This window comes from Carica papaya, chromosome 3 (assembly GCF_054855325.1).
Source record: "Carica papaya isolate Zhongbai chromosome 3, ASM5485532v1, whole genome shotgun sequence".
Taxonomy (NCBI): Eukaryota; Viridiplantae; Streptophyta; class Magnoliopsida; order Brassicales; family Caricaceae; genus Carica; species Carica papaya.
Window position 1 is genome coordinate 31925056 of NC_142311.1, and position 15277 is coordinate 31940332.

The 15277-nt window shown below is 37.9% G+C and overlaps 1 protein-coding gene across 1 annotated transcript; it reads right to left on the reverse strand.

Moving 5' to 3' along the window:
- Window positions 1-1119: 1119 nt before the first annotated feature.
- Window positions 1120-3181, reverse strand: LOC148268570 (Tetratricopeptide repeat (TPR)-like superfamily protein). Its single transcript, XM_088216541.1, has one exon. The coding sequence runs from the start codon at window positions 3100-3102 to the stop codon at window positions 1309-1311; it is 1794 nt and encodes a 597-aa protein (XP_088072667.1). The 5' UTR covers window positions 3103-3181; the 3' UTR covers window positions 1120-1308.
- Window positions 3182-15277: the final 12096 nt, after the last annotated feature.

Here is a 15277-nt window from a genome sequence, read left to right on the forward strand (position 1 = left end):
AAAAACAAAAATATCTTTTTTCTCTTAGGAACCAAAAAAAAACAAAATTATTAAAATAATTTATATGTCAACATTATAAATATTATTTAAACTTTAAAATATATTATAATAGTTGAATTAGTCACGATAAGTTAAATATTTGAACTAATTTTTTTTATAAAAAATATTTGAATTGATCTAAGAATTCATTTGTATTTATGTAATACCTAATTAAAATTTATCACACTCTAGCTTACATTAATTTTTTTTTATAATACGATATAATAATATTTAAAATTTATTAGAATACATGAAACTCACGCAAAAAAAATATATATAATTATTTAACTTTATATAAAATCTCAAGTTATATATTACTAATAATTTGATATAGACCTCTTAAGGTTAGCAATTTGTACTTAAAAAATTATTTAGATCAATGATAATTGGAAATCAAAGTTTTGTAAATAGTATTAGAGAATGTGTTTCTTGGTAATTTTCATGTTATGTAATTTTAGATTTTATAAATTATAACTTAAATATTGTCTACTTATCTAAGCATTATTTAATGATACTTTGTTTGTCTTCCTCTCAACTTTAAGTGCCCCATGCTATTTAGCTATATATAAAGCAACGCAAATAAATATGTCTAATGTTATATGGTTATATAAAGTGATATCTCAAAACAATATTACTCATAATAAAATATAATTCTTCCCGTTGTAAATCACAAGAACATTGTTCATTACTTTGAAAATTCTTACTCTTAACTATTAGTTGAATTCATGATACTTAAAATTCTCATTCCTAGGAAATTCAATATTGGAGTAGAGGTAATATTAAACATAAAACTTATGTTCCCATTTCTTATATTTTAGTGAAAATATGATAAATGTTTATATTGGGCCTCATCCCTTTTTGAATTACCATCGTACGAAATGTGTTGATATGGATTTATGTTTCTTCATCATCGCTTCTTGTCAGTATATGCTAATTCATAATGATTGTCTTCTATAAATTCTTTTCCTAAATAATCTTAGTAGCCATCAATTGTGCTAAGAATTTTTGTAGCTTGTTATATCTCTCCTTTTTCCACTTCTTTCTTTTGCGTTATTTCTCCCAGAAGTAGTCACCAACTCGTTGAAGAAGTTGGTGTCCAAGAATTTAAAGCCCGGCCGGAGTATATCATCCAAAATATACAAGTATGATGTACAAATAAAATGATTTCCTCAATTCCGAGAGGATTCAACTTATGAGTTTGCTACTCTCTCTTTACACTCCTTTGGTGGGAAATAACTGCATGAATACGATGTGAAGTGAACTTAATTATCACCAAAAATCCAGGCAAGTGCATGATCCGTCCTTAAAATGATGGAATCTATTGACATCTCTGACTACAAATTCCCTCTCCATAATCTCGGAAATCAACTTGAACGCCTCATGACAATCCATGCACATTCTCAAGTTCTTCATTATCCTAATGGTAGTTCCTTCTGGTACTGTTAGCAAGGCAAAAGCCAATGCCAATCTCTCACTGTGCAAGCCCAATATTTCCTCCTCTTCAACATCAACAAACACCAATCCTTTGGTACCTCTGCTGTACCCTCTTTCCTTCATTTTCCTCTCCAATTCCCTTAACAATCTCACAATCTCATCCTCTCTTTCGTGTGATACATCCCCAGCAAAAAACACGTGAATCGTGTCCCTAATCTCAACCCAACTGCAGCCAGGTTCCTTGTAGACACCTTTAAGCTTCATGTTAGTGCGAAGGCTACGAGCAATCTCCCACTCCCCAGCCGACACGTAAGTGTTGGACAGTGTAACATATGCACCTGCTACTTGTTGATTGGATTCTATTAGCCGGTTGCCAGCTTCAACAGCAATATCTACTCTTCCTTGAAGCCTGCTAGCAGAAAGAAGTGTACCCCACAAAAGTGCCACTTCATGAGAGCCTACTTCGAGAGATTTGGCTAACATATAAGCCTCATCAAGACGACCAGACCGACCTAACATGTCCACGACACAAATGTAATGCTTTACATCTGCCGTTATCCCATACTCCTTGTCCATAGAATTCAAGTATTCAAGGCCTTCATTAACAAGTCCAGAATGGCTACAAGCATGCAAAACACCAAGAAAGGTAACTTCGTTTGGCTTTATTCTTTTATCAATCATTTCTTTAAAGAGCTCCATCGATAACTTTCCGGATCCATACTTGGCTGCAGCCACAATCATAGAAGTGTAGGGGATTACAGAAGGACTTTCCATCCTACTAAAAACCTTATGAGAATAGCTGATGCACCCACATTTCCCATACATGTCTACGAGTGCACTAGCAACTACATCATTCGAGCCATGTTGACCGCGCACCACAGCTCCATGTGCTACCTTCCCAGAAACAAGCCTACCCAAACTAGCACAAGCATTAATCACACTAGCCAACATAAATTGATTTGGCCTACCCAACATCATATTGAATGCCCTAAAAGTTTCAAGCGCCTCATTCCCCATTGCATTTTGGGCATACACCGCAATCATCGCCGTCCAAGAAACCACGTTTTTATAACCCATCGAATCAAAAACCCGCCGAGCTCCTTCCAAATCATTGCACTTTCCGTACATGTCAACAAGAGAAGAGCAGACAACGAGGTTGCCTTGCAAGCCCAAAATCTCAACATTCCCATGAATCTTTCTCCCAGTTTTGAGGTCAGCCAAGACGGAACAAGCGTTAACCAAAGTAGCAAAGGTAAAAGCATTAGGTAATACGGTAGATTGACGCATTTTGTTAAACACCCAGAGAGCAATCTGTGGTTGACCCTCGTGGACATACCCAGCCATGAGCGAAGTCCAGGAGACCACATTTGGTGCGGGCATTTCATCGAACAATTTGCGTGCATATTCAGTTTCTTGGAGCTTAACGTACCAATTGATGAGATTATTGACGATGAAGGTGTCAGTTGAAAGCCCAGATTTTAGGATTTTGGTATGAAAAAACGTGGCAGAGACGAAATCTTTGCAATTCTGAAGCTGATCAGTGAAGTGGGCTTTTGTATGCAAACCCAGGAATTGGTTTTCTGGGTAAAGACGAAAAGAAATGGGAAGAGTACGAAAGAGATTCTTCATCTGTCGAAAGCTGAATTTTCCTTGGGCCTGCAACTGCCATGAGGCTCAAACTAAGGCCTTCGGTTTTCATTATTGAAACTTTCTAAGATTATATAAATTATATTTATAAATGCACACATAATATAATGATTTATAATACACATTAAGTTTGATATATATCAAATAATTAAAATATATAAATATAGTTGAATAAATATTCAAGAAAATAAAATATCTTTGAAAATTCTGATTAGGTTTTTTAGATTTTTATATGTTGTGTTTGGTTAATTTTGATAAACATAATAAAAAGAAGGATTTGATAGCTTTCTCTCTCCCTTGTTTTTTTTTTTTTTTTTTATGAGAGAAAAGATTTGTTGGATGGTAAATAGACAACCTCACTAGATTTGGTCTAGAGAAATGAAGACACTTTAACATAGCACAATTTCAAAATATGGCCCCCTCTTAGTACTACTTTATATATATATATATATATATATATATAGACAACACACCTCTATCACTCACGCAGAACTCTAGGATAAGAAACAAACCAAACCCACCTTCAAAATTTTCATACCCTTCAATCCCACATTATATATATTATATTATGATAGAATATATAGTTATTATAACTCTAGTTAATGAGTTAAAATAACTAAATTATTTTATATTTTAATAAATTTATTATATTTGTTAATAAAAAAATATTTTCTATCAATTAAATTTTTTTAATTAGAGTAATTAGAATGAATTAAAAAAATTTAAATTATCCTTTTAATTTTATATATATATGTATATTGGTTGTCCACCATTGCCAAAGCAGCAATGACAGGACAAAATGAGTATCGTAGTGCTAGTGAAATGGAATTTGGGTAGGTGGGTTGAAGTCTGAATTACAATTTATGGATCCAATGCATAAATCAAGAAATTGCCTGCTGTTTGGTTGTGGGAACAGAGTTGAACTTATCTCGTTTATAATATAAAGATATCCTGGAATTACAAAAGTTTGCATTGAATTTTTTTTTTTTTTTTTTAAATGAATGACAAAATTGACATACATGAATGCTTAGTATCAAGTGCTTATTTTTATGACATCTCTGTGAGATTTGTCTATATTTTAAAATATGTTATAATAGTGTATATATATATATATTTTTTTTTTCTCTTGCAATAATACTATAATTAAAAAAATTAATTGGTATCAATCAATAATGATGTATACAATGATTATCTCACTATTATATATCTCATTATTATACTTTATTTTACAGATTTAAAATATATAAATAATTAAATAAATAGTAATATGAATAATCATAATGAATTAAAAATTCAACTTAAATTTTTTTAGACAATCTGATTATTCGTTTTTAATAGAAAAAAACAACTAATAAGTTATGATTCTGTAGTAACCAGAAAAAGGGAAAAGAAAAAAAAAAATTTGTTTGGAGGAAACGACGCCGTTTTGAAGAGGAAAAAATGACGTCATTTTGAGTAAGCTGGTAGGATATAAATGGGGGTCGGGAAGGAAAGAAAAGAAGAGGAAAAAAAAAAAGAAAAGAGAAAAGCAAGGAAGGAAGAGAGCGGGAAGGAGGAAATAAGAGAGGGAAGAAGGTTCCAGAAGAGAGAGAGAGGGGAATCGGAGCGGAGAGGAGCAGAAAGGAGAGAGAAGAGGGTCGCGGACGGCGAACGGTGCGATCGGCAAGAGGAAGGAAAATGGAAATGAGAGGTACGGTAAAAACTTTGGTTGTGTAGGTGTTATGTGAGTTGTGATGTTATTTGCAGGTTGCAGAGGCCAGGTAGTCCGTAGGTAGCTAGGCAGAGCTGAGAGGTGGAGTGTAGGATGGAATGGCAGAGACGTTCGCGGAGGAAGCCGTGGGAAGGAGAGGATGGAGTTGTTGGGGCGTATGAGAGATCCGTGGGAGAGAGGGGAGGTCGTGTGAGGAGTGTGGGGACCATGGAATATGAATCGATATGTATGAGGAGTTTCGGGTGAGGGAAGAGGCATATGAAATAGTAGGGAGAGGTAGGTTTAGAGGGGGATGAGAATGTAGTTGCTAGAGATGGGGATGGCACATGAGGGGATTATAGAGTGTGGTTTAGGGTGGGAGAGTAGGGGCGCATTGGTAGTGGTGTAGCGGGAGTGTGGTGAGGGGAGATAGGTTGGTATAGTTGCTATAAATTTAAAGGTTGGCGAGGGAACATCGCCCGCGTATGCGTGAAGTGTTGGTGTGTGTGGCCTAATAAGGTCAAGAGGTAAAGGAGTAAGCATGGGTTGCCGATGTTGGTGACGTGAGATAATAGTACTGGTGTGTGTGTGTTGCCATTGGGGTCGAGAGGTGGAGGAGTGAGTATGAGTCACCGATGCTGGTGACGTGAGATAACGGTATTTGTGTGCGTGCGTGGCCTATTGGGGTCGAGGTGTAGAGGAGTGAGCATGAGTCGCCGATGTTGGTGACATGCGGAACGGTATTGTGTGTGTGTGTGGCCATTGGGGTCGAGAGGTGGAGGAGTGAGTATGAATCACCGATGCTGGTGACGTGAGATAATGGTATTTGTGTGCGTGCGTGGCCTATTGGGGTCGAGGTGTGGAGGAGTGAACATGAGTCGCCGATGTTGGTGACGTGCGAGAATGGTATTGTGTGTGTGAGTGGCCATTGGGGCCGAGAGGTGGAGTGAGTATGAGTTACCGATGCTGGTGATGTGAGATAATGGTATTTGTGTGCGTGCGTGGCCTATTGGGGTCGAGGCGTGGAGGAGTGAGCATGAGTCACTGATATTGGTGATGTGCGAGAACGATATTGTGTGTGTGAGTGGCCATTGGGGCCGAGAGGTGGAGTGAGTATGAGTCACCGATGCTGGTGACGTGAGATAATGGTATCTATGTGCGTACGTGGCCTTTTGGCGTCGAGATGTGGAGGAGTGAGCATGAGTCGCCGATGTCGGTGATGTGTGAGAACGATATTGTGTGTGAGTGGCCATTGGGGCCGTGAGGTGGAGTGAGTATGAGTCACCGATGCTGGTGACGTGAGATAATGGTATTTGTGTGCATGCGTGGCCTATTGGGGTTGAGGTGTGGAGGAGTGAGCATGAGTCGCCGATGTTGGTGACATGTGAGAACAGTATTGTGTGTATGAGTGGCCATTGGGGTCGAGAGGTGGAGGTGTGAGTATGAGTCGCCGATGTTGGTGACGTGCAGTAATAGTATTCGTGTGCGTGTGTGGCCTCTTGGGGTCGAGGTGTGGGATGTGAGTCGCCGATGTTGGTGACACGAGATAATGGTGTGTGTGTGTGGCCTAATAGGGTTGAGGGGTAGAGAATGGCGTATGGGTAGTCGATATTGGTGATGAATGTGAACAGGGGCGCTTAGGGTGTGACTTCGGCCGGGGAGTCACGTTTGATAGGCAACCTAAATAGTCTACCGGGATAAGTGGGGCTGGTGTTATACTAGGGTAGTTTTGAGGCAGGAGGTAGTTGGTATAGACAGGGTACTTATGGGGGTATTGGATTTACTGTTGTTGTATGTGTTATTGAATAGCTGGTTTTTCGAGGTAGGTAAATGACGGTTAGTTGTAGGGTGGTCCTAAGGCATGACTTGGGTGGTGTAAGAGAAATGCATATAGATATACTAAATTTCTTGTCACTGCATATTACACCTGCAACTTGATTTTTATCGTATTGAGTTATGTGAACTCACTTCTTGTCATTCACAGATAAAGTAGGAATGGAGCCAGGATCTGAGTTGCTGGTTACGTAGGGTCTTTAGCGCCATAGGGCAAGAGTTTCTTTGTGGCGGGTTGCCGTCTGTAAAAGTTTATCTTAGTATGGATATTGACTTGTTGGAAATGTATGATATGGTGTTGTTATTTGATGTATATGTAGACTGCAAGTTTACATTGGGTTTGAACAATGAACTGTGGACAAGTTTTGTTTATGTGGGATGCTATGGGTATGAAATTTACGTGTTGGGTCATAGGATTGTTTATCTCACGCCGTTGGAAAAAAAAAACGGGGCGTTACAGATTCATTGGTAATATCATGAATCTCATATATATATATATATGAGATTCATGATATTACCAATGAATCTGTAACGCTATATATACACACACATTTATGATTTTTTTTTAACTTCTAAATTAATTAGGTTACTTTCTGTACTTTAGAAAAGATTAATTAATTAATTGGTTTAATTTAATTTACTTTTTTTATTTCAAGATATATAAATCAAAGATTTTTCTTATTTTTAGATGTTCATGATTTGGCAAGATTGTGATGGGGAATTATAAAATAAACTTATGAATCATACATCTGGAACCATTCTTTGACTTCTTAATTAATTGTTTTAGTTGACTTCTCAAATTGATATTATAACCTCTAATTTTCTTCTTAATTCACATATAATTGGCCGTTTTGTGTTAAATCAGTATAGTTTTTTTTTTTAGATTATTATTTTATATTTCTTAATTTTTAGTTTTATTTTTGTTAAACCTAAAGTTTCATGTGTTGGTGTTTAGAAGTTTAGACACATGTATGTGTACTCTAAAATAAGTTTTTTTATTTCTTTACGAAATAATTAAAGAATATATAGTACTAAAGTTACCGAAAAGAATTTTAACAAGGGTTAATTATCAATTGCAAAAGATGAAACTTTACTTTTACATCTTAGGCACAAGTATAATTGGGATAGTGCTTTTAGACACACGACGAAGTTGAATGACTGGTGCCGCTTTTGGAGAAACCTTAATAGTCTGCGAGACAATCTTAGGAAGGGTATTTATTGGCATATCTGTGATGGCACTAGAGCTAAATTTTGGGTTGACAATTAGTTGGGGGATTGTGATCCTTTTAAACTACTGACCTTACAACCTATTGAGGATTCATTACTCTCCCAAAGTGTTCGGGAACTGGTTACTCTAGAAGATCAATAAATTTGGGACTTGTTACACACCAGGCTTCTTGCTAGTGTTTTGGTTAAGTTGGTTCTTGTTGTTGTCCCTTATAAAGAGAAGGGACCTGATAAACCCTACTAGGGTCTTTCCTCGAGCGATATATTTTTGGTCAATTTTGTTTATTCTCTCCTTATTAATGATGTTTCTCTTTATGCAGGTGGGATGTAGGATCTTGTGTGGAAGTGGCACGGAGCCCAATGTGTAGAGACCTAAAATTTAATTGAATGGTAATCTTGAATTTATAAAATATAAGATGAAGCAATTAAGAATTTATGGTTCACATTTCTTACACAGTTAAATTAGAATACACAATAAGATTACCGGAATATCTCTTAAAGGAGACTAAAATAATAGAAATAGAATTGCAACTATAACCTATTGGGTCGACCTCTACAGCGCAACTCTGATGAACAATGAGAGGCAGCCTTTAGTCGTTAATTTTCTTGTTGTTCAAAATCCGGATCTTGATCATCATGATCTGAAATTGTTAAATAAGGAGAATAAGTTACACTAATCTGGTAAGAATATCAACACTTAACAATCGATACGGAAAGTTAAAAGTTGGTAAAGATCACAAAACAACTAATGGAGCCATTTACTTTTTTAGGTAAATTCATTTAATTTTAGAAACATAGTTCATACTCATCTTTTAGGTTCTCAAATACGACATGTAAAGGGAATAATCAAGATAACAATTCATTAGACATTCTAAGAAAAAATAATAGTCAAACTTTGCATTTTTATTTACTTATCGGTATCTATGGGGGTCTATAGGGGGTTTCTCCTACACGTGGATCTAATATTCAATCTATTAAACAACCGACCGTCACCATACCCATCTGGTAATGGGCGCCAAACATACCACCGCTTCAATACTACATTCAATATGAGGGTGAATAAATACTTCCAAACTCCTTTCGATATGAGATTTTTCAGCTCCGTTCGACTGAAGTAATGTTCATGATAGGGTTTGCCCTATGTACCAGGTCCGTACACTCTTTTCCATGACACCCAGTCAGCCTTCCACTTATATATCTTCATCATCAGCTAATCATCAATTACATATAAAAATCTTGTTTTATAATTTTAGGACATTATAACGACAATTGAACGATCAATATAATTTGGTACTTTAATCACTAAGAAAACGTTGTCGTGACATTTATTTTTAACCAATCAACAGATAGGATAAAACAGTTAAGTAAGCTAATGAACGAGAAGCCAATTAAATCTATGAATTAAAGTGCATGTGGTAAGCAAACAATGACAGCTTAGCAATAAATGAACAATATAGATAAAATAAGCAATTACATACTGACCAGTTAACGGCTCCACTGGTAACCTGTATTTAATTAATTAAGGGTTACCAATATTCACAAATTTTACCGTTTATTATCATTTAAACTTTAATTAACCGTAATGGGAGAAATGGTAAGAGATTTTTATCTCGGATCGGTGTTCAAAACACCATTTTTTCACTGCACTTCTCGACAGTTCCCAAATTTCTTAGATTTTTTCTGCGAAAATCGAAAATATACGTCACATATCTTGAAATATCCAAAAAAATGCAAAAAATAAGGGTTTAAAAATTTTATGGGGCTGGTTTAGGATTCTGGCACGGCGGCGCCACCGTGCTTCGGCACTGGCTCCGTTGCCTACGACGGTGCCTCCTCAAACTAAATCTTTTCCTTATGTCTTAACCCATTCATAAGAGTTGGGCTCACTGAAATTTTTAATCTCTTATCCCCTCCCTTCTTATAGGCTAGGCCCACTAGATTTAATTTCCTTTTTTTTTTTTGCTTAATTTCTTCAAGTTTGGCCTAATTCATCATTGGAATTCCTTTATTCTTCCTACGAGCTCAACCCATTCGAGTTGGGTTTTCCTTTCCCTCTTTTTATATTTATTTATTTATTTTTCCTTTCATTAGATTCAATCCACTAAAAGTTTGGACCCCTCACTAGGCCCTCTTTACTTATGAACTTCATATACAACAGCCCAGAACATAAAAGAAAATAAATTATAAATTGAATGCGAACGCGAAATAATAGTATTAGGGTTTATATTCCTTACATAATAATTCAAAATACCCAATAGGGCTACGGAAATGATCATCCTAAAAGAACAACAAAAAATCAAAGAAATAAATGGAAAGTAAACAACTGAACATCATATTCGCAACCCTCTTATGGATCGAGATTTGGATCTTGGTACTCTTGATCTGAAATAGTTAATGAAAGAGTGAGTTACACTAACGCAGTAAGAATGTAACACTACTCATCGATACAAAAATGAATGTTAGTAAAAATCATAAAAATAACTAATGAAGCTCTTAATTTAAGTAATTTATTTATTATAAGTAAAATTATTTATTGTACACTTACTGTAGTGAAATTTTCAAAACTGACCTATAGAGACAATAGCACAAACAATATCATAATCTCATATTCAATTAACCAAAACAACAACTTTTTATTTTTATCTGCCTACTAGTATTCATGGAGGTCTATAGGGATGTTCTTACTATACGTGAACCCTTATTCAACATTGACAACTAACAAGCCGTCCCATACCCCGTTTGGTATGAGTGTCAAAAATATCATCCTTCAATACCCCATCCGGTATGAGGGTAAAACAGACCGTCCCCATAACCTGTTCGGTATAAGCGCCAAAATACCAATTATCGATACCCTGTCCGATATGAGACAACGTTCACGGTAGGATTCCCTATGCACATGGTCCGTCCACCATCTCTCAGGATATCTAGTAAGGCTACTATTCATTTATTTACTTAATCAAATAATTCTCCGTTAATATTTAATTTCCAGTTTCACCATTTAATTGTAAATCACGCAAAACAAAAAATACATGCATCAAGAAACCACAACTGAATCATTTTACCAACTCCAGCTGATTATCATGCATTTAAAACTATAAAATCAATTAATAAGTTAAAATAGGATAAACAATTATAAATAACCGGTTCTGACTCCATTAGTAATATGTGATTAATTATCGAGATTTTTTAAATTGCACAAAATACCACATTATTTATAATTAAACTTTAATTCTATAATAAAGTGTAAGGTGATGGATTCTTACTCGAATCGATTTCTGAAACGTTAAACTTTCAATTACACTTACTGACGGTCCCCAAGTTTTCTGAATTTTTCTTCAGATGTTAAAACACGATCCAAATACTTAGAAATACCCAAAAAAAAATCCAAAACTGGTGTTAAAACCTTTTTCCGACCAATTTTGAAATTTTGGCACGGCGGCACCGCCGCCCATGGCAGCGGTTTACCTCGGATTGGCTATTTTCAGCCAGTTTCGGTCGATTTCGGCTAGTTTTATACTCATCCCTGTGAGGAAAAAAATTAAGTAGTCTCGGTTGGCCAAAAAAAGATGAAAAATAGAAGGTTACCAGAGGAAGGGTATTCTGGTGTGGCGGCTCCGCTGGCTCATCTTCGCGGTTAAGCGTTTTTTTTTTGTCAACCTGTGAAAAATAGAATGGTGAATACAATAGTAAAAAATTGTACGAAATGGGAATTTGGAAGGGCCTCATCAGACGCGATTTTTTATTTTTCTTGCAGCGGTGCTGTCAGGCTTTACCAGAAATTTTTAGCTCATCTGCCAGTCCTTTTGCTTCGATTTGACCATGAAGGTATTCAAAATCAAATTTCAAGCGAATAAAACTTTTTTTGGCGGTCGAAGGTGGCTCCAGCACGGCGGTAGGTGACAGTCGGTTCCCATTTCCGACGACTGGTTCTTCTTCTCCGGCGGGGGGCTGGCGGCGAGGGTTAGTATTTGGTGTGAAGTGAGGTATTTATATCTGTCTCCCTTTAATTTGGGTTGTCCATCAGGTTTGATCTCGACTATCCATCGGGTTTGATCTCGACTATCTGATCGGGTTTAAATAGGAAATGAATCTAGATCGTTAATCGTAATTTAATCTAGACCGTACTATCACGTTTAAAGAGGAAACGAATCTGAACTGTTTATCGCATTTAATCACGATCGTCCGATCGCACTTGAGGAGGAAACGGATCCGGACTGTCCACGCGTGCGGAAACAAATTCGGACCGTTCAATTGCGAGCATGCGGATTGCCAGCATGGCCTCTCACGTGGCACCGTGTCAGTGTGCCTTGCCACGCAGAGTGCTCCGGTTCGTCGCGGATACTGACTGGGCGGTCCCACGTGACACATTTTTTTTAAATTGCGTTTTGACATGCAGTTTCTGATTCTTTTTTAAAAAAACACCCCTATAACCCAAATTTTCACTCTTTTTTTCCAAAATATTTGTCAATTTCATCTTCCACCTATTTTTGCTAATTTTTTACATTAAATAAAAATTCATAAATTTAAAATTTATATTTTATACATTAATTTTAAATATTTTAACATTAATTTGAGGTATTACATCATATACCCGACTCTCTTTATGGGTTACACATTTATCATATATTTAGATATATTTTTACCCTTTTATTTCAATTTCATTTTCCTCTTCCAAATTAATTACTAAATCCGTTCTACAAATCCTTATGGGCTCAGACCCGTTAGGGTAAATCAAGCTTGGGCCTCACGGTACAATCAACCTGACCCACATGAAGCCTCTTTTCATCTTCTTCAACCTTTGAAAACCCTAATTGAACTTCACATTCAATTCCAGCTGCCATCTTCATCACATAACACAACCAATTCAAGTTTTGCTCAATCATCACATATTCCTTCAACAATATCAACAGTCAATCCTTATTACGATCCTATAACAAATAATGATCTAAATCAAATATATTAGCTTAAATCTAGGAATTTAGAGTACAAACTACTCTTACCCTTAATGAGGTGATTCACGACAGTTTCAACTACTCTTTTTTACTTAACTTGTAAAACCCATCATCGATTCGTCTTTATTTACAAAAGAAGAAGATATTGATCGAGAGGAAAGGGTGCGACTATGGCTCACCAACTGAGGGCTAGCCTCACCACGACCTGCCTTTGTAACGGCCCCGAAAATTTAGAATGAAATATGTGTATTAAGAATGTCAAATGCGGAAGCGGAATAAAAATTTTGATTAACATCCCTTACATAAAAACAAAAAACGTGCTCAAAATATAAAAGAACAAACTAACTAAAAGAGATACTCGAAAATAAGAACTATAAATATAACTACGGAGTCTTTAGGCATCCCCTTCGCCGTCTTCCTGCAGAACGGGCTCAGGAACAATGTCTTCCTGATCTGAAATGGTTAAATAAGGAATGAGCTACACCAGCCCAGTAAAGACATCACACTATCTCACCGCCACGGAGGTAAAGGTAGGTAGAAAACACAAAAAAGACCAATGGAGCATAATTTATAATAAACTCGTTTATTAACATAAAAACCTTTACTGTCCACTTACCTCGGTGAGATCCATAAAATAACATATGAAAGCAATAACATTATCATCATCATAAAATCATATGAACTGTATAACATAATACTTACCACGCCTTTGTATTTCAATCATTAAACAACACATTTTCCTCATTTATCAGCCTACTAGTATCCATGGGGATCCATAGGGGTTCAGTTACCCATGAACCTTTAACAATTATAACCTGATTCCAGAGCCGTCCCCATACCCCGTCTGGTATGGGCACCAAAATCATGAACCTCAATACCCCGTCCGGTATGAGGGTGAAACGGACCGTCCCAATACCCCGTCCGGTATGGGCGCCAAAACACAGAAGGTCTCCATACCCCGTTCGGTATTAGAGACCACGTTCCCGGTAGGGTTCCCTACGTACCCGGTCCGTCCACCATCTCCCAGGATATCTAGTCGGCTGTCCACATTATCTATTTATCAATTCACGTAACTTTTTATTCCTTTTTTCCTCAATCACCATCATCAAATCACACACAAACATGCAAACCAGTAGTTTATGCCAAACAAGACAACACACAACATCGGGTTCTCAGTCATTCAACCCATAGTCAATAAAACAGTGATATATGCACACGAAACTATGAAATAAAAACATCAGACATCATACTGCATTTAAAACGGTAAAATAGAACAAACAACAACTGACCAACAAATACACCAGACTCGGGCTCCATTAGCGACCTTAAACAATTCCACACATCTATTAATTCATGAAATACTATTTTTAGCATTTATTGAACTTTAATACCGTGATAGGAAATAGGGTGAGGGGTCCTTACTTGTTTCGGGGTCTGAATACGGCTCTACAGTGCGCCTACAGGCTGTCCCTAATTTTTCCTGAATTTTTTCCAGAAAACTGAAACGCACTACTAGTTCCTGCACGTGTCCCAAAAAATCTCAAATTAGACCTAGGGCCCCTTTCGGCCAATATCGCAATTCCGGCACGGCGGCTCCGCCGTGCTCCGGCGACGGCGCCGCCACTTGCGGCGGTGATTCGCCTTGGGTTGGCCGTTTTCGACCGAATTCGGCCACGCTTGCATCGGTCCCTGCGATAGAACAACCCTTGGGCCCTCAGTGGGCCGAAAAATCACGAAAAACCAAAACTTACCGGCGGCGGTGCTCTCAGGTGCAGCGGCTCCTCCGGCGTGAGTCGAGTTTTGATGTTTGGCTCCGATCAACCTGTAGAGAAAAGAACGGTTATCAAAGTGGTATAAAATTTGCATCAAACGGAGGCCGGGAAGGGCCTCATCGGAAGCAAAAATTGAGGAGGGGTGGGGCGGCGCCGCTGGGTTTCGGCTGGATTTTTCGGCCGTTTGGCCGGTGGTTTGGCTCTGGTTTGGCCATAGGCGGACTCAGCATCGAAAAATGAGCAAGGGGGAGAAAATTTACCTCGATCGGCGGTCGGAAACTTCCCCGGTGCGGCGGCAGGTGGCGGCGGCCGGCTCCTCCGGCGTCTGGTTCTTCTTCTCCGGCGAGCACTGGCGGCTAGGGTTTCTTTGGTCAGGTGTGGGTGGGGGTATTTATACCCTTTGCCTTTTAATCTCAACCATCCATCAAGATTAAATCTAGACCGTTCGATCGCGATTTAATTGGGATTAAATTTGGGCCGTCCATCGCGATGCAATCTGGGCCGTCCGTGCCTGATTGAATCTGGGCCGTCTGTACGCGTGAATCTAGGCTGTCCGTGCGCACGTTTGATCTGGGCCGTCCGTGCGCGCGAGAACGGATCTGGGTCATCTGATTGCGCGCACGCGGATTTCCCACGTGGCCCGTCCCCTGGTCAGCGTTTCCTTGCCACGCGGCGCATCCTGG

What these genes read in the sequence shown, in the direction of transcription:
- LOC148268570 (XM_088216541.1), bottom strand. Translation starts at nt 3,102, where the DNA reads ATGAAGAATCTCTTTCGTACTCTTCCCATTTCTTTTCGTCTTTACCCA.